This window comes from Branchiostoma lanceolatum, chromosome 13, assembly GCF_035083965.1.
Source record: "Branchiostoma lanceolatum isolate klBraLanc5 chromosome 13, klBraLanc5.hap2, whole genome shotgun sequence".
Lineage (NCBI taxonomy): Eukaryota > Metazoa > Chordata > Leptocardii > Amphioxiformes > Branchiostomatidae > Branchiostoma > Branchiostoma lanceolatum.
The window spans coordinates 2,736,607-2,758,282 of record NC_089734.1 but is presented as its reverse complement, the minus strand read 5'-3'; the positions used below and the strand labels follow the sequence as shown (position 1 = coordinate 2,758,282).

The 21,676-nt window shown below is 47.2% G+C and overlaps 3 protein-coding genes across 4 annotated transcripts; 1 reads left to right on the top strand and 2 right to left on the bottom strand.

Moving 5' to 3' along the window:
• The first annotated feature begins 287 nt into the window (after window positions 1–287).
• On the top strand, window positions 288–3,748 carry LOC136447915 (crystal protein-like). Its single transcript, XM_066447052.1, has 2 exons — window positions 288–1,788; window positions 2,365–3,748. The coding sequence occupies exons 1-2, from the start codon at window positions 1,060–1,062 to the stop codon at window positions 3,388–3,390; spliced, it is 1,755 nt and encodes a 584-aa protein (XP_066303149.1). The 5' UTR covers window positions 288–1,059; the 3' UTR covers window positions 3,391–3,748.
• Window positions 3,749–5,839: 2,091 nt separating this feature from the next.
• LOC136447100 (cAMP-regulated D2 protein-like) lies at window positions 5,840–9,297 on the bottom strand. Its single transcript, XM_066445792.1, has 4 exons — window positions 8,190–9,297; window positions 8,036–8,049; window positions 7,642–7,741; window positions 5,840–7,053 (listed from the first exon to the last, which is right to left on the bottom strand). Exons 1-4 carry the CDS (start codon window positions 8,790–8,792, stop codon window positions 6,028–6,030), a joined length of 1,743 nt encoding a protein of 580 aa, XP_066301889.1. The 5' UTR covers window positions 8,793–9,297; the 3' UTR covers window positions 5,840–6,027.
• A 1,716-nt stretch (window positions 9,298–11,013) lies between these two features.
• On the bottom strand, window positions 11,014–20,965 carry LOC136447173 (galactocerebrosidase-like). Of its 2 annotated transcripts, none has more exons than XM_066445872.1 (8): window positions 20,879–20,965; window positions 19,052–19,296; window positions 15,500–15,698; window positions 14,718–14,911; window positions 14,121–14,259; window positions 13,281–13,717; window positions 12,684–12,807; window positions 11,014–11,498 (listed from the first exon to the last, which is right to left on the bottom strand). In XM_066445872.1, the coding sequence occupies exons 2-8, from the start codon at window positions 19,253–19,255 to the stop codon at window positions 11,092–11,094; spliced, it is 1,704 nt and encodes a 567-aa protein (XP_066301969.1). In that variant the 5' UTR covers window positions 19,256–19,296; window positions 20,879–20,965; the 3' UTR covers window positions 11,014–11,091. The 2 variants fall into 2 exon arrangements, with proteins under 2 accessions (XP_066301969.1, XP_066301968.1); XM_066445871.1 differs by lacking the exons at window positions 19,052–19,296; window positions 20,879–20,965 and adding exons at window positions 16,889–17,133; window positions 17,949–19,043.
• Between the last annotated feature and the right edge of the window lie 711 nt (window positions 20,966–21,676).

Here is a 21,676-nt window from a genome sequence, read left to right as displayed (position 1 = left end):
CGGAATGACGTCATGCAAAAGCAGCGCCTCATTGGTGGAGAGGCACGGTGGGCGCTACGGGAGTAAAAAAGGGTAGGTAAAGGTAAACCTAAGGCTATTGGCAGGATCATCCTGTCAGCAGTAGAAAACATTGTACTACTGACAGGACGATCCTGTCAGCAGTGGAAAAATCTGCATTGCTGACAGGATCATCCTGTCAGCAGTAGAAAACATTGCACTGCTGACAGGACGATCCTGTCAGTAGCCACTTCCTAAAGGTAATCCCATCGCATAGCCTTTTTACGGCCGTTATCAACTGTGTCTTGGGCCCGCTATTGGAAGGCAGAGCCCGCCGTTTGGTTCTTCTGATTTAGCCTATGGATCTTCTGAAGGTCTTAGTGTTTTTCAAGCATTTCGTTTACAGAAAGTCGGCAAATGATTGACAAAAAAAGCCTGCAAGCTTTCGAACTTTTGACCATCTGATTTTTCTCCGCGTCAATATGTTTGATTTGTAACTTCTCTTATTTGCATTTACCTTCTGGGCCAGGGTGAGTGTATCTCAGTAGCATGGGTGTCATCCGATTGCTACCGGGGCTCCTACACTCTCTACCCTGATTTTTTCAGGATAGCGAGTGTAGGAGTGCACGAAGGCAGGCTATTGGAAGACGGAGCCCATCCCTCTCTTTCCATCTCCCCTTTTTCCTCCCCGTCACGCCTTAACCATTTACTCATGGGTGGAGTGAGGAAAGCCTTTTCCAACATCGGTGGCATGTCAGTGGATGCGAACCCAGGACCTCTGGATTCTGAGCAAAACGCCCTAAAAGGTGACGCCGACACGACACCACTACTGAAGTAAACATCCTTATCTCCGATGCTGCTGACCAAGCTTTACATCCTTGGTAAAAAATTAACAAAACCCTGTCACGATAAACGCCTTACGAAACAACACCGGTCCAAAGTTTACGCCATTCGTCTCAGCAAGGAGATATAAAACCTCATTGGTCTCAGACAGTGAGCAAATAAACACCTTACGAAACAACACCGGTCCAAAGTTTACGCCATTCGTTTCAGCAAGGAGATATGAAACCTCCTTGGTCTCAGACAGTGAGCAAACCATTGTCTGTCACGGTGAGTCTTTACATGCGAAGTATGGCTCGATCCTTGCTGTGTTCCCTACTGGTCTTTACCACCGTTTGTACTACCTGTTGTCATGCGTACAGGCTGGAAGAAGACGGCCCCGTCGTCCAAACTCAGTATGGACCCGTGAAGGGAATGTACGTGGAGGAAGGAGTCATCTTCTTCGGTCTTCCCTTCGCAGCGCCTCCCACGGGTAACCTGCGCTGGAAACCGCCTCAGCCTTTCAGCACGCCCTGGGCTCCGACAACCTACGACGCCACCGGTGATGACCCCAAACCAGGCTGTATTCAGCCCGGATGCAAACCTGACGCTCCCGACCCTCGCCACAAGTGTCCCCGCGGAAGGAAACTAAGCGAAGACTGCCTGTATCTCAACGTCTTTGCGCCGCGCACCGCTCTAAACGCCACGGCTCCCCTCCCCGTCATGTTCTGGCTGTACGGTGGGGAGTACTACTCGGGATCGGGTAATGCCGAAATCTACGACGGAAGATTCCTGGCGAATAAGACCGGCACGATCGTCGTGACGACCAACTACAGACTCGGCGCGCTCGGCTTTCTCGTAGCGGGGGAGGGGGAAGACGCCGCTAAGGGCAACTACGGCATTCTAGATCAGCTGGCGGCGCTAAAGTGGGTGAAGGAGAACATAGGAAACTTTGGCGGGGACAAAAACAGGGTTTGTTTGCTTTTTTGTTTGTTTTTTATTTTTGTTTGTTTGTTGTTGAGAGCACGAGTGTGTGCATGTTTGTCCATGGTTTGATATCTCACTGCAATACTGGAATGCGACACTACTCACAGCGATATAATTTGGATTCCGTGTTACCCTTGATTTTATACTGGGCATCATTCGTAGCTCTGGGCCAATGACAGCGCTGAGACGGAATTCTAATTCCTTTATCTTATAATGGAAATATCATGCAAACCCTACAGGTAACGTTATGACATAAAGACAGCAAAATACATAAAGCGTAAAAAGATTCGTCACAGTTTTTATCGATGAAATTCTTTGAGCCCTTTGAAACAGTAAGATACCCACTTTGATACGTTCATGAAGGTTAGATATAGAGGCAATAAGATGCGCAATAAGTCAAACCTGGTTCCCTAGTTCTTTCTTTTAGTCACTGACGAAAGATAGAGGATGCTATCTTATCCAGTTGCTTGAGTAACTGTTTTTCGGCGTATCTTATTACCTGGATGTCTAACCTTCATCAACGTACCCACTTAAATACTTTCTTTGAATGCCGAATACCAGGTCACGACATTCGGCCAGAGTGCTGGCTCAGGTTCGATTGGCGTCCACCTGACGTACAACAAGTCTGCCGAGCTGTTCCAGAGGGCCATTATGATGAGCGTGCCGTTCGGCATTCCCTTCAGAAGCCGCTGGGAGGCGCTTTTGCTCGGGAACCACTTCGCCGGGCTGCTGAACTGTTCGAACGGCGACATGAGCTGCCTCCGGTCGGCAAGCGAAAAGGACATTCGCAAGGTGCAGCGTCTGTGTAAGAAGTTCACCGTCAATCCGTTTCAGCCCCTCGAAATGTTCATTCCCTGGGGCCCGACTATAGACGGCGACATCATCCAAGAACAACTTGTGGACAGTTTCGCGAAGGGGCACCTGCAAAGAAAGCCTTTCATAATCGGTACTGTTATGGAAGAGAGCAGGCTTTACATCTATGGGAATTGGCGGACGCCGATGTCCACGACTCTGTACAACGCAGTTATCTTCGGCATCTTCCGCGAGAAGGCGCTGTCGGTTCTTGGGGAGTACAAGCCCGGGTCGGCCGCGGACCAGCGAGACCACCTCGCGGTGGCCGCTACGGACTTTCTCCTGACGTGCCCGACTCGGACCGCCATCCGGGGGGCAGCGGAGGGCGGCAACCGCGACGTCTGGCTGTACGTCTTCGATCACATCTGGTCCTTTAAGGGTATCTGGGAAGGCGAAGAATCCTGCGATGGGCACTGTTGCCATGGCGAGGACATCCCCTTTACGCTTCAGACCATCTCCTTCACAGGGCAGAATATGACAGCAGAGGAACAGGTTATGGCGGACTCCATCGCGTATCACTACGGGAACTTCGCGCACACCGGGGATCCCAACAAGCCCGGGCGGCGTGCCGACGCGTCGGGCACCGCCGGGGGAGACGCCGGCGTCCCCTGGCCAAGGTACGACGAAGACGGCGGATTCACCAACTTGAAGATCAGCACTCCTAAGAATGAGCTGGTGCAGGAATACAGGAAAGATCGGTGCGATTTCTGGCATAAACTCAATGATTATCCTTAAACATGTAAGATTGTTTGAACCTTGTTCATTCGTCAGAAGCTGAAATAGGTTTAACGATTTGTAAATTTTTGATAATTGAGAAGTGGATTAGCTGAAGTGCTTACCGAGATTTTGTCAGAAGATCACAATTACGACTTAGTGTGTCTGCGAGTTTGTTCAATAAAGATTGAATTGAAATCAGTCTGCATGCATGCCGCTACTTATTGAGGTTATGAGGGAAGAGGTAAGGATCAGACAAAATGTAACAAAGATACAGTATTCATACAGATGACATATCTAAAGTTGTAATAAATCTATAAACATGGAGAGGTATCCTTACACATATTGTATCACAAATTAAAACACATAACGAGTAAAATCTCGTGTCCATTTGCTCTTTTTTCTGTTACTGAAAGAGTCTCTTAACCTTCTCCCTGCTGCCTAACCCTGTAACCGATAGAGAATGGGAACCAAACGGCTACTTCAGTGTGCTGAAGGTTAAAGGAAGTCAGGGTTGTGGCCTAGCCTCTAGCAGGCTCCATAGGAAATATATTAGTTATCGGCCAAATAAACAGATAGCCTGGGTGCCAGCCTTTTTAGCTTACGTACGCTACCCAAGGAGCGGAGTTTGGGTAGCGTACGTAAGCTTAAAAGGTTGGCTAATAAACAGATGCCCTGCCAAAGGAGTAAGCTGGCCAAGGAGTACAGTATGCGACCTCTTTTTTTTCCTGCGATCGACCAGTGGAGCCTGGTAGAGGCTAGTTGTGGCCGAGTGTATGACATGGGTATGCGTATGGTAGTAGACTGTTCGGGACACCGGGTCCACGGTAACCTATAAGTATCTTCGGAAGGTCTGCGTGTTTTTCGAGCATTTCGTTTGTAAACATTAAATTGACAAATGATTGACAGAAAAGCCTGCGAACTTTCGAACTATTGACCACTTTATCTTTTCCCCGCGTCAATATGTTTGATTTGTAACTTTTCTTATTTGCATCTTACCTTCTGGGTCACGTTGTGCATCTCAGTAGCCTGGGTGCCATCCGATTACTACCGGGGATTGTACACTCTCTACCCTGCATTTTTTCAGGATAGCGAGTGTAAGAGCCCCGATAGTAATCGGATAGCACCCAGACTAGCATCAAAGTGATTTCTTGTTCCCTGGGCCATAAATATATCATTCCATGCCAAAATACAGCAACTTGTGATGTTTACTCATGAAAGCATAGTGTATGCCGGTAGAATTTACCCTCCTTAATCGGTATTCCGGTGTATTCCGGTGTGTTCCCGGGTATTTCGGTAAAAAGGCAGACTGCGGGTATATGCTTTTTGATATTCGGAAGGGGTCCCACCTGACCTTTGACCGCGTTAAACGTGGACATGATGATTAAGGCGGGAAATTCAAACCACTCGAATTGTGTTTATCTTGGGATGTCCCTATAATGCAGCTGGCAGCAGCCTCACAGTTGAGCTCCTGGTTCCAATTAGTTGGTTACTGGGAGACCCCGGTTCAAGCCCGGGGGTCCGGACATCTCGGATGGGGCTTCACCGGTTTTTCGGTAGGGATGTAAAATGGGCCCCGTGTTCGACGAAGTTGCTCGAGCACGTTAAAGGGGAGGTGCACCCAGAAGGTAAAATGCAAATAAGAGAAGTTACAAATCAAACATATTGAGGCGGAGAAAAGATCAGATGGTCAAAAGTTCGAAAGCTTGCAGGCTTTTCTGTCAATCATTCGCCAATTTCCGAAAATGATTAGCCACATTTGGGACAGTGTTCTCACCGCAAAAGCGCCACCTACATCGGCTACTTATAGCGGTGAGAAACAGCACTCCAGTCAGAAGCTCTGAAGAAGGTGTCTGATAGACATCGAAACGTTAGGAGGTGAGAACTATACCTGGTTGTGTACAAAGAACCTCATATATCAATCATTCGCCAACAAATGCTAGAAAAACACACAGACCTTCCGAAAATCCATAGGCTACCGCGGACCCAATGTCTGGAACAGTCTACCACCAGACACACGCACGGCCACTACTAGCCTCTACCAGGCTCCACAGTTCGCTGGAGAAAAATAGACAGATAACATGTCAGGAGTAAGCTGGCCATGGAGTACCTAGGTTGCAAACTGTACTTAATGTCAAGCTTACTCCTCCGGCATGTTATCGGTCTATTTGGCCAATTTCTACTATTTTTCTGGCGACCTGTGGAGCCTGCTAGAGGCTAGGCCACAACCCTGACTTTAATTTAGAGATTCTTACAGTAACAGAAATAAGGAGAACAAATGCACACGAGATGTTACTGATATGTGTTTTTGTGATACAGTATGTGTAACGATAGCTCTCCATGTTTATAGATTTAATACAACATTAAATATGTCATCTGTATCAATACTGTATCTTTAAACTTTGTTACATTTTGTCTGATCCTTACCTCTTCCCTCGTGACCTCAATAAGTAGCGGCATGCATGCAGACTGATTTCAATTCAATCTTTATTGAACAAACTCGCAGATACAGTAAGTCGGAATTGTGATCTTCTGACAAAATCTCGGTAAGCACTTCAGTCTAAAACTTATTACGATAACAATTAATGATAAAAAGCTAATAATTAACTACGATGTGAGCTTCTGACGAATGAACAAGGTTCAAACAAAAGGACGTGCTTAGGGATAGTCATTGAGTTTATGCCAGAAATCGCACCGATCTTTCTTATACTCCTGCACCAGCTTATTCTTAGGAGTGCTGATCTTCAAGTTGGTGAATCCGCCGTCTTCGTCGTACCGTGGCCAGGTGACGCCGGCGTCTACTCCGGCGGTGCCCGATGCGTCGGCACGCCGCCCGGGCTTGTTGGGATCCCCGGTGTGCGCGAAGTTCCCGTAGTGATGCGCGATGGAGTCCGCCATAACTTGCTCCTCTGCTGTCATGTTCTGTCCTGTGAAGGTGATGGTCTGAAACGTGAAGGGGAGGTCCTCGCCATGGCAACAGTGCCCTACGCAGTATTCTTTGCCTTCCCAGATGCCCTTAAAGGACCAGATGTGATCGAAGACGTAAAGCCAGACGTCGCGGTTGCCGCCCGCCGACGCGCCCCGGATGGCGGTCCGAGTCGGGCACGTCAGGAGAAAGTCCGTAGCGGCCACCGCGAGGTGGTCTCGCTGGTCCGCGGCCGACCCGGGCTTGTACTCCCCAAGAACCGACAGCGCCTTCTCGCGGAAGATACCAAAGATAACTGCGTTGTACAGATTCGTGGACATCGGTGTTTCCCAATTCGCATAGATGAAAAGCCTGCTCTCTTCCATAACAGTACCGATGATGAAAGGCTTTCTTTGCAGGTGCCCCTTCGCGAAACTGTCCACAAGTTGTTCTTGGATGATGTCGCCGTCTATGGTCGGGCCCCAGGGAATGAACATTTCAAGGGGCTGAAACGGATTGACGGTGAACTTCTTACACAGACGCTGCGCTTTGCGGATGTCCTTTTCGCTTGCCGACCGGAGGCAGCTCATGTCGCCGTTCGAACAGTTCAGCAGCCCGGCGAAGTGGTTCCCGAGCGAAAGCGCCTCCCAGCGGCTTCTGAAGGGAATGCCGAACGGCACGCTCATCATGATAGCCCTCTGGAACAGCTCGGCAGACTTGTTGTACGTCAGGTGGACGCCGATCGAACCTGATCCAGCACTCTGTCCGAATGTCGTAACCTGGTATTCGGCATTCAAAGAAAGTATTAAAGTGGGTACGTTGATGAAGGTTAGACATCATACGCCGAAAAACAGTTACTCAAGCAACTGGATAAGATTTTGAAACGATCAGACGTTTCAGACAACATCCGCTATCTTTCGTCAGTGACTAAAGGAAAGAACTGGGGAAGCAGGTTTGACTTCTTGCGCATCTTATTGCCTCGATGTCTAACCTTCATGAACGTATCAAAGTGGGTATCTTACTGTTTCAAAGGGCTCAAAGAATTTCATCGATAAAAACTGTGACGAATCTTTTTACGCTTTATGAATTTTGCCGTCTTTATGCCATACCTGTAGGTTTTGCATGATATTTCCATTATAAGATAAAGGAATTAGAATTCCGTCTCAGCGCTGTCATTGGCCCAGAGCTACGAATGATACCCACTATAAAATCAAGGGTAACGCGAATTAAATCAGATCGCTGCGAGGTCGCCAACGTGGCGCCAACGTGTCGCATTCCAGTATTGCAGTAAGATAACCATGGACAAACATGCAGACGCACTCGTGCTCTCAAGAACAACAAACAAACAAACAAACAAACAAACAAACCCTGTTTTTGTCCCCGCCAAAGTTTCCGATGTTCTCCCTCACCCATTTCAGCGCCGCCAGCTGATCTAGGATGCCTATCAAAGAAATAGTGAATGAAGACCTTTATTGCACATTTTTGCCACCCTGAGCTAACAACAAAAAAACAACACATGTTGAACAGATACAGTTAACAGATACAAAAAACCTATAACTATCATTATAGATATATTCAACTTCTCCTCGCTTGTCAGTTATAGTAGAAATAAAAGAACAGATATGTTCCTCGATGGAAGGTTTGTCTAGTTGCATTAGGAAAATTAATTTTTCGACAGTACTTAAGTGTATGAAATAGGAAAATAGGTACTGATTCTTGTTTCTTTCACTCTAACTTTATGTTCACTGTTTTCACGGTCACCTCTGTACCATGAACTTATCATCACCGTGACAAAAACTGTTCACACATCCATTCTGTAAATCACTTGGCGCCACCGTGAAGTTAAAGTAATTCAGTGAGAATGCCCATTTTCCTTACACATGAAATTTTGCTACCGTAAAGATAAAGTGAATTACAGTATACCGTAGTTGCCCTTCGCCGCGTCTTCGCCCTCCCCCGCCACGAGAAAGCCGAGCGCGCCGAGTCTGTAGTTGGTCGTCACGACGATCGTGTCGGTCTTGTTCGCCAGGAATCTTCCGTCGTAAAGTTCGGCAGACCCCGACCCCGATAAGAAATTCCCTCCGTACAGCCAGAACATGACGGGGAGGGGAGCCGTGGCGTTTAGAGCGGTGCGCGGCGCGAAGACGTTAAGATACAAGCAGTCTTCGCTGAGTTTCCTTCCGCGGGGACACTTGTGGTGAGGGTCGGAACCGTCAGGTTTGCATCCGGACTGAATGCAGCCTGGTTTGGGGTCATCACCGGTCGCGTCGTAGGTTGTCGGAGCCCAGGGCGTGCTGAAAGGCTGAGGCGGTTTCCAGCGCAGGTTACCCGTGGGGGGCGCTGCGAAGGGAAGACCGAAGAAGATGACTCCTTCCTCCACGTACATTCCCTTCACGGGTCCGTACTGAGTTTGGACGACGGGGCCGTCTTCTTCCAGCCTGTACGCATGACAATAGGTAGTACAAACGGTGGTAAAGACCAGTAGAGAACACAGCAAGGATCGAGCCATACTTCGCATGTAAAGACTCACCGTGACAGACAATGGTCTGCTCAATGTCTGAGACCAAAGGGGTTTTATATCTCCTTGCTGAGACGAATGGCGTAAACTTTGGACCGGTGTTGTTTCGTAAGGTGTTTATTTTGGCAGGGTTTTGTTAATTTTCCCCCAAGGATGTAAAGCTTGGTCAGCAGTATCAGAGATAAGGTTGTTTACTTCGGTAGTGGTGTCGTGTAGGTGTAACATATTAGGGCGTTTGGCTCAGAATCCAGAGGTCCTGGGTTCACATCCACTGACATGCCACCGATGTTGGAAAAGGTTTTCCTCACTCCATCCATGAGTAAATGGTTAGGGCGTGTCGGGGAGGTAAAAGAATCACAGTGACAGACAATGGTCTGCCCATTGCCTGAGACCAAGGAGGTAAACTTTGGACCGGTGTTGTTTCGTAAGATGTTTATTTTGACAGGGTTTTGTCAATTTTCCTCCAATGATGTAAAGCTTGGTCAGCAGCATCAGAGATAAGGATGTTTACTTCGGTAGTGGTGTCGTGTTGGCGTCACCTGTTAGGGCGTTTGACTCAGAATTTAGAGGTCCTGGGTTCACATCCACTGACATGCCACCGATGTTGGAAAAGGTTTTCCTCACTCCACCCATGAGTAAATGGTTAAGGCGTGTCGGGGAGGTAGAAGGGGTTGGAAAGAGAGGGATGGGCTCCTCCTTGCAATAGCGGGCCTAAGACACCGTTGATAACGGCCGCAAAAAGGCTATGCCATGGGATTACCTTTAGGAAGTGGCTACTGACAGGAACGTCCTGTCAGCAGTGCAATGTTTTCTACTGCTGACAGGATGATCCTGTCAGCAATGCAGATTTTTCCACTGCTGACAGGATCGTCCTGTCAGTAGTGCAATGTTTTCTACTGCTGACAGGGTGATCCTGTCAGTAGCCTTAGGCTTACCTTTACTTACCCTTTTTTACTCCCGTGGCATCCACACTCTCCACCAATGAGGCACTGCTTTTGTATGACGTCATACGACGCAACAGCGACGCGCATTTCCGTCTCATAAACGGTCGGTGCCATTTGAATCGGTCGGTGCAATTTAAAACGGTCGGTGCCATTTGAAACGGTCGGTGCCATTTAAAACGGTCGGTGCCATTTGAAGCGGTCGGTGCCATTTGAAACGGTCGGTGCCATTTGAAACGTCATCGCCATATCGCTGACGTCGTCAATGCCACATCCGAGCGTATCATAACTTTATTGGACGGTTAAAAATATATAAAACGTTTTCAAAAAGGTAAACTTTGGACCGGTGTTGTTTCGTAAGATGTTTATTTTGACAGGGTTTTGTCAATTTTCCTCCAAGGATGTAAAGCTTGGTCAGCAGCATCAGAGATAAGGATGTTTACTTCGGTAGTGGTGCCGTGTTGGCGTCACCTGTTAGGGCGTTTGACTCAGAATTTAGAGGTCCTGGGTTCACATCCACTGACATGCCACCGTGTTGGAAAAGGTTTTCCTCACTCCACTCAGGAGTAAATGGTTACCTGACTTCAGTCGGGGGGTGGGGGGGGGGGGGGGGGGGGGTTGGGGAGAGATGGGCCCCACCTTCCAATAGCGGGCCCAAGGCACAGTTGATAACGGGCGCAAAAAGGCTATGCGATGGGATTACATTTAGGAAGTGGCTACTGACAGGATCATCCTGTCAGCAGTGCAAATGTTTTCTACTGCTGACAGGATGATCCTGTCAGCAATGCAGATTTTTCCACTGCTGACAGGATCGTCCTGTCAGTAGTGCAATGTTTTCTACTGCTGACAGGATGATCCTGCCAATAGCCTTAGGCATATATAAATGGGTACCTGACTTAATTCGGTTGGGGAGGTAAAAGACGATGGAAGGAGAGGGTTGGGGTCTGACTTCCAATGCCGTATACCCCTACCCAGACCTCTACGGCCTCAAAAAGGCTTACCCACCCCTTGTGAATCTGAATCAAGTGAAAAGGCGACTTCTTAAAGTCAGGTTTATGAAATACCTGACATAACTTCGCTAAAGCTGTTTCTTCAGCGTTTGATTCATCTATTACTAACTACTCCTTATACAAGGTACAACGTATGGCATCTTCTGACACATAACAGCAACCATTCTAGGAGACTACTCTACCTTGATAATGATATCTAGCATGGAATGAGAATGTGTTTTTATGATTGAATATATATCAGAGGAAGTTATAACACAAAGAAGCACCATATCTTGAATGCCACCTTTTATTTCAGAAATCCATCGGAGGATTCATTAATAGCAGACTTTCCTAACAACAGACGACCCCTTATTTTGCTTTATCCACAGAAAAGTTGTCAAACTGCACTTTCTGAAATCCGAGAGTTCCTATAGCGGCAAAACCCTTCTTAGAGGGGAGTTGAGCATCGGTGATGTCGAACAGAACTTTCCCATTCAGAAACCCGGCTATACTGTCCCCCTTCGCAAATATGGATAGCTTATGCCACTGGCCGACTATGGTGGCGTTAACCTTCCCTTGCCCTAAGATGTCGTTTCTGTCTATGTCTGAAGAAACCGCCCAGTTGTTAGCGTCGTCTTCAAGAAGCCAGAAGAAGACACCCCTGGCCTGGCTGACGCCGCAACCGCCCCGGTCCACCCGTGCACCGACAAAAGCGCCCCCTCCCGATTCCACCATCACATCGCAGCTAACGGTGACGTTCGACCAGTTGTAGTCACCTGCGTTTCAGGGGGAAAAAATAAGAAGTTCATAAAACTATGACTATTAGAGCCGCCTTACTGGCTTACACTACATCTATATCTTTTTAGTTTGTGTCTGTGTTAATTTGAATTCACCAGATACATTTGACGATGCTACTTTGTATCCTTCTTGAGTTTTTACAAATTATGTGTATAGAAATGTGAAGTGCTTAACGTAATGTAACCAAGAAAATACTACTGCTGTTCAGGTGACCTATTTGCTAAACTAAATGTACATGTTGTCCTCCTGTGTCATCAGCACTTTAATGATTTACATCTATTTGCAGTTACCCCTGACAAAGTCCACTGGACGGTAGCATCTTCCCTCAGTTAAGGCCCCATAGGTCACTTACCGACGACGCCTGATTGTCGAATCGGCTTCATTGCGCCACACAAAGCTGCCCTGAACCAAGACCCCATAGCCTACTTACAATATGAATATGGCTAATGACACTGATTGATGAGCCCATGTTGATGCCCCAAACGAATCTGCCCTCAAGCAAGGCCCAATAGCTCACGTCCAAAATGTGCTATTGAATATGACACTGACTGCCGACTCAATGTTGATGCACAAAACGAATCTGCCTCAAGCAAGGCCCAAGAACGCACTTACCGATGACACTGATTGTGGAGTCAGCACCGTTGCATCAAACGAATATGCCCTCAACCAATACTCTCCAAGCAGAGGTTGGTGGAGAAGATTGTGACCTTTTTATCATATGCTCCGTTTTCTGTCAGTGGAGAGTGGCTACAGAAAACGGGGCATATGATGAAAAGGTCACAATCTTCTCCACCAACCTCTGCTTGAAGAGTACTAGTATCAGTCAAGACATCAAAGGTCACTTACCAATGACACTGATTGTCGAGTCAGTGTCATTCTGCCAAAGGATCCTCTATATAGCCCACTTACGAATGGCACGATTACCCTCAAGCAAGGCCCCAAAGCTCACTTACCAACAACACCGATGGTCGAGTCTGCGTCCTTGCACCAAACGAATCTGCCCTAACCAAGCCATCCTAGCTCACTTACCAATGACGCTGATTGTCGAGTCAGTGCCGTTGAGACTAGCACCAAACGCATCTGCCCTCAACCAAGCGTACGTCGAGTCGGCGTCATTGCACCAAAAGAATCTGCCCTCAAACAAGACCCAATAGCCCACTCACCAATGACGCTGATTGTCGAGTCGGCGTCGTTGCACCAGACGATGGGTCTCTCGGTGACGTTCTGCCTCAGGGTGCGGCCATGGTCCGAGCTGCTCTCATTCACGTACAGCTCGAAAACCCCTGTCTGGCGTGGAAACAAAAGTGTTTTAATTTTACTTAAGTACAAATCTAGAAGCTCATTTGTGTTAGTAGAAAATAGATTCTTACACTTTTGATCCAAACCAGAGCAAACTTACTACAGTCAGAAGAGTTTTCGATCGTTACATTATGCTTTGTCGGGTATATCTGGCACAGGTGCTTCTGACATCCGTCAACTTTCTGGGAAAGTGACGTCATGAATAAGGTCAAAGGTGCCCAAAAGTCGATACCGCCCATCGTCCCGGTTCACGGAGGCTTACAAGATAACTCTGTTAATTACAATATGCGTTAATTAATTAATTAACGGACTGAAAACGTTATTGGACATGTTTGACGGAGGAGAACCTAGGTGGTTACCGGAGTTGTTACTCCTCTAACGTTTTAAGAAGAAGAAGGAGAGTGATTTTGTTTGTGTTGGAACAGAACTTTTCAATACACGAATGTCTTAATGTTACATACCTGATCTGCAAAATACGGCGCCTCACTGGAGTCCGCTGGACCATCGAACTTGTCCTTATATGGCAGCGGAAAAGGCGCCGACGCGGGGGATTTCGGGTAAATTTTGGGCGGGGCCTCCTTCACAGTAGTCAGGGTGTAAAGACAGTTCTCGGCCACTTCCATGGAAAACTTTCCTCCGCTCTTCACCAAATCGTCCTGGCTCTGAAAATGGACGGTTCGGGCCCCGATCAGTTGCGAGTACCAGACGTGAAGGCGGGTGATGTTCTCAAATGCACCACCCAGCTGGAAAGTGGCCGCCTGTCCCGGTCTGACCTCGTAAGGCGGCAGAAGGGGGCGGACGCACTGCGAATACTGATGCGTCATGGCTTCTATGACGATCGTCAGACCTTCCTTTCCGTCAGTCAAGGCCACATAGCTCCCCCCTCCGTCCAGATGACCTGTAACAGATAGAGAAAGTTGCCTCTATATCTCTCTATTTATATATTTATGGTCTAGCGTAGGACTATGTACAAGGCAACACACACCAAGCAAAACAAACAAACAAACAGACTCCTGAACGCGATATCTCCGTTTCAACCCTCCCTATCCCCTTAGCAGTTAGCTGGTACAGTGACCCAGGTCTCATGTGGCAGACCTGAGCAGTGGTGCGGAAAAAGTGTTGTACTATGAAAAATGTGTGGCACTATTTATGCAAATGACTTCATAGTACCACACATTTTTTTATAGTACCACACTTTTCTGTACTACCGAGATATAGTGACAGTAATAAGGGCTCTCATTGGCTGAGGGCCATGTTCTAACACTAATTACTTATGTATCAAGATCATGGCCGTTACACACCGACGCCTTTCAGGTACTGCCAGCCGGGTGAGGTGAAGTGGGTGGTGTGGGCGGTCACCCAGATGGGGTCACTGACCTCGTAGTGCCCGCTCCAGGGCTGGTTGGCTGTCATCAGGCCCGATCGGGGGAAGGGCAAGTCCTGAAAGAAAAGAAAGAAATAATTCACCATGTTGTAAGTTTATTGTAAGTTCTTGTCCGTAGGCTAATTCCAAGTACATGTAACATGAAAGGACGGACAGACAATGTGCCTAAGCTCTACACCACTTCTTCGTTACATCACAAGCTATATGTCACCAAAATATCAAGACCCTAGCACGTCCAGGTCAAAGGTACAAAAACCCGAAGTTCTGCTGCAGTACAAAGGTTACATACCAGGGTGCCCAAAATTGACCTTGACCCCCGTCTTTCCAACACCTACCCTCGTACCAAATATCATCATAAACCATCCATGCTGACTACAAAAATCCGGAAACACAAACAGACCCACAGACAGACACACACAGACAGACAGGCCAAAAGCTATATCTCCATTGAGATGATAACAAAATGCGGTTGTCAGGTAGGACAATGCACAACTTAGAACCGGAAGTGACGTACGTCGTAGTAGCTGGCGATGAGGTTCCAGGCGATGGTGCTGGTCATGTGACCGTTGACGTAGTTCTGGTTGAGGATGCGGGCCCAACACGAGGCTCCCGTGCCGTTGTTGACCGTGCTGAAGTCTTCAGACGACCAAAGGGTTTTCCCGGTCTGCTGGGCCATCGGGGGGCTGTGCGTACCCGGGTAGTGGGATCCTAGAATAAATCAACCTCGTTCAAGTGAATAGTTTCATCACGAATCGAGGGTGAATGACTGAATAACAAAGTTGAGTTTATTCACATCCAAGGAGATGATTACTGCCGACGTTTCGATGACCGTCTGTCATCTTCTTCAGGGCAATAATGACTGGTTCATGGGTCGCTTAACAATATCGATGTACGTGTCTACGTATGTGACAATAATTTACGTTTGGGGTAAATTGTTACTAGTGACACCCAGCTGCAGTGCAAAGTGATGATTGCCCTGAAGAAGATGGCAGACGAGCATCGAAATGTCGGCAGTTACCATGCATCTCCTTGGTTATGAATAAAACTAAAATCTATTTGAAAACTTTCCGAAATGTGACGTCGGAGAGGGTCAAAGGTGACCGGAAGCCGATATCGTCCACACTCCCGGGTCCGAGATGTTTGATGCATGGCGTCACTCGTGACGTGACGTTTCCCGAAAGTTGGTTACTAAACAAAATGTTTGAGTAAACCTCCAAGAAAACAAAAAAAATCATTCGTAGATACAAATTTTTTGTAGCAAACAGGCCAGTACAACAGATGACGTCAGCCGCTCACCTATGACGTCAACAGCAGCAGCCAGCTCGGGATCCGCCATGATGTCTTTCGAGATCTGCACCCAGCCTCCATCTGGCGCCACGATGCTCACGTGACCCAGCTGGTTGTCGTCCAACGTTTTCCTCAGCGTCTTGATGTAGGTGACGTCATGGATCCTCTCGTTCCAGATCCCCACGTAGTCGATGTCAAGATTGTGGACCTGTATGGGTAGTAGGTACGGCCTCGTGTCATGGTCATCCGGACTAGCCAAAACTATGATCAACTATCATGCAAGGAACCGTCCAGGGAGGCCAGAAGAGAGATAAACAGCGGAAAAGATGGGAGGACAATATCAGAGAATATGCAGGCATGGCACCAAGGGAAACACAGAAAAGAAAAAACAGACAACCGAGAAGGGTGGAGAAAACTGGTTGCTAGATCTTCTGTGGTGCCCCAACGGTCAAATAGTTGGACCTGTAAGAATGGTAGGCAGGTGAGTCGGACTGCTCTCGTTCACAAAGATCTAGAGTTCAAACACGCCCGGCTGGTGGTGGGAAAGAAGTACCGTTGAGCTGTATTTTATAGTGACTACAATTACATGTACTATCAAGTTGGGATGAGGTGACTGCATGTCTTTGCGACAAGACCATAAAAAATGACAGAAAGGTTGAGAGGTAGGTATGGCAACGAGTAACGGTCATCGGGACAGGTCAAAACTATAATGCAAGAAACAGTCCAAGGAGGAAGACAGAGACGTTGACAAAGGAAAAGATCGGAGGATAATATCAGACGATGGGCAGGCATCTAAGTAAAACACTAAGGAAAACAGAAAACCGAGAAGGGTGGAGAAAACTGGTTGCTAGATCTTCTGTGGTGCCCAAACGGTCAAATAGTTAGACTTAGGGGTAGAAGAAGAATAGTAGGGCGAGGGTCCTCGATGAAAAGTGAAGACGGACACCAATTGTCGTGGCCGATGGAAATGGTCTTTCATTCCCTGCAAACTTATGTCGTCTCCGCTCTATTTCTGACTGCCATACTGAGTTCCTGCTTTTATTCACACGTTTCACAGCAGACATCTTCTGACAGATAGAGTCATGATTCTGCATTCTTCAAGATTCGTCTGAATAACCCACCCAAAGAGAGGGGCACGTATGATTAAAACGTTTTGTTGCCATGATGTAGTTTTGTGTGTTTAGCATGTCGATGAAGAGGACAGTTACTCAAGCAACTGGATGAAATTTTGAAACAAACGTTTCAGACAGCATCCGCTGTCTTTCATCAGTGACTAATGGGAACAACTAGAGAACCAGATTTTATACCAAAACTCTGAATCGGTATGATAGTTAATATATTTAGCATGCATATGATTTCATCAGCAAATTGACATCAGAAGAGCGCTGTATTACAGACCGACTTGGCGCCCAGGATCCAGTCGACGATGTACCCGGCGGTGGTTTCCGGGCGGTGGTAGGGGAAGGCCTCCCCGCCCCCCACCCAGCCCGGGAAGGCCCAGGGCAGCGCGTACAGCCGGATGGCCGGGTTGCGCTTCTTGGCCTCCCGCATGAGCCACCACTCGTACCCGCGCGTGTAGTTCCGGTCCGCCGCGCTGTGCATGTGCGACGGCTCGCTGCCCACGCCGCTCTGAGCGTCTCCGCCTGAGAAGGAACGAAGGAAGGATTGAATGGATGAACGAATGGCTGACTGAATGAAAAAATGAATGAATAAATGAAAAGAGAATGAATGAATGAATGAATAGAAAATGAATGAATGATCGATTGACAAAACAATCAACGAATGAATGATCGATCGATTGATTGATTGATTGATTGATTGAAAGATTGATTGACAGAAGGATAAGTGACTGCGTGACATTTGTGTTTAGTCATTTGTTCAACCTTCCTGGCCACGGAGATTTCATGATGAGTTTTTTTTTTTATTCGCACGCTCGCGTCAGTTTGGGGGTTCCTAAATTGCAAAAGATGTCACCCATACAATCGAATCTACAAGACTTACTAACAACCCACCACCCAGGTTATCTTAACCCAACAACAGGAGAAACCGGGTCGTTTGCTCTCTGTATTTACCCTGTATCAGATTAAGTATACGAGTAACACGACCTTTGGAAGAAAGAGGAATACCGAATCTCTATTGTTATTAAAACTAGAGAGGGAGGAAACAACCAATACGTTTCCTCGAGTTATTTGGATGTCAACCATATACCGATGTGCACATATTTATGCAACACGCACCCCCTTAGAAAGGCCTGGTGGAGGATACACTTGTAATGCAAGGATTACAGAACATATATTCACACAATAAAAGAACAGCAACTTTCAAAAGGTCTACTACAAATATACAAAAAAGAAACAAGTGGATCCAAATTAATTAACCTACGTAACGATTAAATCTAAATGTTGATCTTAGCGTATCACTAATAGTTATGTTACTAGTTCTAAACAAATAATCTTACCTATCTCCACTTTGAGGATCTGCAGCGCCGCTCCGAAGTTGGGTTTGAACAGGTAGTCGAGGATCTGGGCCCGGTACGGCTCGGGGTAGCTCACCAGGAGTCGCGAGGTGGCCCCGCCGCCGCTCAGGCCTCCCACCCCGTCAAACCTCGCCCCCAGCCCGCCGGAGTCCGTAAGGGTGTAGACTGACGCCGCGGGAGTGGATAGAACGCCCAGAACAAGGAGGCAGACGACATGTGTCGTGATGGAAGCCATCTTGGAGGTAAAGGTCAGTATGGCTGCAGTTTCTGTGTGCATCGCAAGGCGCACAAGGAGGATCAAACATAGCAATTGAAACGTCTGACCGTTTCCAAAACCATATCCAGTTGCTTGAGTAACTGTTATTTGGCGTATCTTATAACCTGGATGTTTCACCTTCATCGCCATTAAGGGTTTCTTCTACCTTTCATATTCTGTCCAAAATATCCTCGAATTACCCCGGACTCCGTGACTATTTGGACTTGCGTGGTTATTCAGCTTTTATCTGTTGCTGTGTGACTTGCTTAGAGATGTGCAAAGGTCCGCGGTTATGGAAAGTTGCGAAAAAATCGAAAAACCTCAAACTCTCAGAAAGGTCCGGGTGGCCAAAAGGAGCCAATTCTGGACATTTTGCAAGATTGCGTTAGGCTGTCCAGTAGCCTTGAGATTAACTCCTTTACTAACTCCTTAATCCCTTAAATGAACGATCTTGAAGAAAGCAGAATCTAAATGTGTTTGATACAAATAAACAGAGCAGTAGTTTGTTAGGCTAGGCTGTGAATGTAGACATTATGTACTAGCTTGCCAATGTTGCCAATGTTATTACACATATTTCAGTAGCGCTGCATTACTTCAGCTTCAAATACCACCATGCCAGATGACCCCGCGAGGGGCAAAGTAGGGGGAGGAGGTCCCAGGCTAAGGCGGGCAGGCCTCCAGCCTGGCACGGTAAGACTCAACGGTGGGAGCCGTCACAACCGTGCCAGGCAGGGCATTCCACTGGGGAATGGTACGGGGGAAATATGAATATTTGTATGTGTCTGTCCTGGCGTTGCGTGTTTGAAATTTGAGATGATGCATTACAGACCGATTTGGCGCCCAGGATCCAGTCGACGATGTACCCGGCGGTGGTTTCCGGGCGGTGGTAGGGGAAGGCCTCCCCGCCCCCCACCCACCCCGGGAAGGCCCAGGGCAGCGCGTACAGCCGGACGGCCGGGTTGCGCTTCTTGGCCTCCCGCATGAGCCACCACTCGTACCCGCGCGTGTAGTTACGGTCCGCCGCGCTGTGCATGTGCGACGGCTCGCTGCCGTCCGTGCTCTGAGCGTCGCCGCCTGGGAAGGAAGGAAGGATTGAATGAATGAATGAACGAACGAAGGATTGCATGAATGAATGAATGAATGAGTAGAAAATGAACGAATGAATGACAAAACAATGAATGAATGGATGGATGAAAAATGAATGAATGAATGAATGAACGAGTGAAAAGAAAATGACGGCTGACAAAACAATGAATGAAAGATTGAATGAATGAATGAATGAATACACGAATGATAAAAGGATGAATAAATGATTGAATGATGAAAAATGTGACTGATTAAGAGAATGAATGAATGAAGAATAAACGGATTGACGAATCCATGGATGGATGGATGAAAAATCCATCAACAAATGAATGAACGAATAGACAAATAAGTAAACGCACTTTTTGTATTTAGTTATTTGTTCAAACTTCCTGACCATGTAGATGGCATAATGAAGGCAACTTTTTTGCCGATTTGTTTTTAATTTATTCGCACGCTCGCATCAGTTTTGGGGTTCCCAGAATATGTCATCCATATAAATGAATCTAAATGGCTTATCTAGACTAAAGCCCACCACCCGGGTTATCTTAACCCAACAAAAAAAGAACTCCGGTCGTTTGCTCCCTGTATTTACCCTGTACCCGATTAAGTATGCGAGTAAAGCGACCTTTGGAAGAAATAACAATACCGATTATCGAAATCTTAGTTGTTACTAAACTAAAGTCAGAGGCGGAAAACAGTTTGTATGTGGTGTTAAACTCTATATAATTTACCATATATCTTCATATCCTAAAGTAAATGCAGAAATGCTCGCGGTGGTTCTATGTTGGCGGTTTTTGGCGACGACAGTTTCACCGCGAACTTAAAACTACCGCGAACATTTGTGTCCAATACTGTAGCAGTATGTGACTATAGCACTATGACACTGCCGCGAACACTTCATTTTCGCCTTAGCGCGAAATAAAAACCACGCGAACTTAAATGCATTTACAGTATTTTATAACATCATACATCATTAAGTATCATCATCATCATCATCTACCGGCCTGTGTCCATCGGTGCCAAACAAGAAGTGCATATTTCACTCCACATTGCCCACATGGACCGCCCACCAGTATTCACGCCCCTTTCACATAACGTGGACGGTACAACTAGATAAGAATCATAACCTAGATTGCTTCACTGAGTTTTTTTTGCATTGGCTTATTGATTAACAAAGTACACCCGGCAGCTCGGTGTGCCTGTAGGTTGGGGAGTGCCCCGTAGGAAAAGACGGAAAGGTGCAATTATTCACCCTGTTTCTGCCGAATTTTACTATCCATATCCCCTTTGGTTGAGGCTAAAATGTTTGCCTAATTCTACTACCCATACGGTACCCCCTCCTTTTGAAGCCTGGCCGAAGCTACACTATGCAAGGGTATTATCTTTTCGGACACAATAAAAGTACAAGAACTTTTGTAATATCTTCCACAACTATGCAAACAAACCGTGAAGTGGATGCAAATGAATTACTAGTAACGTACGTATAAGTATATGAATAACTCAACATTTCGAGTTTAGCGTATCACTTATATTACTAGTTCTAAACATAACGCGTTATAACCTAGCTTACCTATCTCCACTTTGAGAATCTGTAGCGCTGCTCCGAAGTTGGGTTTTAAAAGGTAGTCCAGGATCTGGGACCGGTACGGCTCGGGGTAGCTCAAATTAAGGGAAAAGTTAGCCCGGACTACGGGCCCGGCCTCCTGGTCATTTATTCACCCTATTTCTTACGAATTCTACTTCCTTTACCCCTTTAGGAAGGCCTGGTGGAGGCTATACATAGCAAGGATTATAGACGTACCTATCTCCACTTTGAGAATCTGTAGCGCTGCTCCGAAGTTGGGTTTGAACAGGTAGTCGAGGATTTGGGACCGGTACGGCTCGGGGTAGCTCACCAGGAGTCGCGAGGTCGCCCCGCCGCCGCTCAGGCCTCCCACCCCGTCAAACCTCGCCCCCAGCCCGCCGGAGTCCGTAAGGGTGTAGACTGACGCCGCGGGAGCAGATAGAACGCCCAGAACAAGGAGGCAGACGACACTTCCATGTTTCGTGATGGAAGCCATCTTGGAGGTAAAGGTCAGTTTGGCTGCAGTTTTTATGTACATCGCAAGGCGGCGTACAAGAGCAAGGGATGTTCTTATAGCTCAACTGGTAGCAGCCTCACAGTTGAGCTCCTGGTTCCAATCAGTTGCTAACTGGGAGACCCCGGTTCAATCCTAGTCAGGACATGTCGGGTATGGCTTCGAACACGTTAAAGTGGATGGGCTAGCAAGCCCTCATATATAGAAATATACCATGCTACTGAAACAACAAGGAAACTTGCTGTCACCTATGTGCCACTACGTACTACAAGGGGCTGGACTCTGAACGA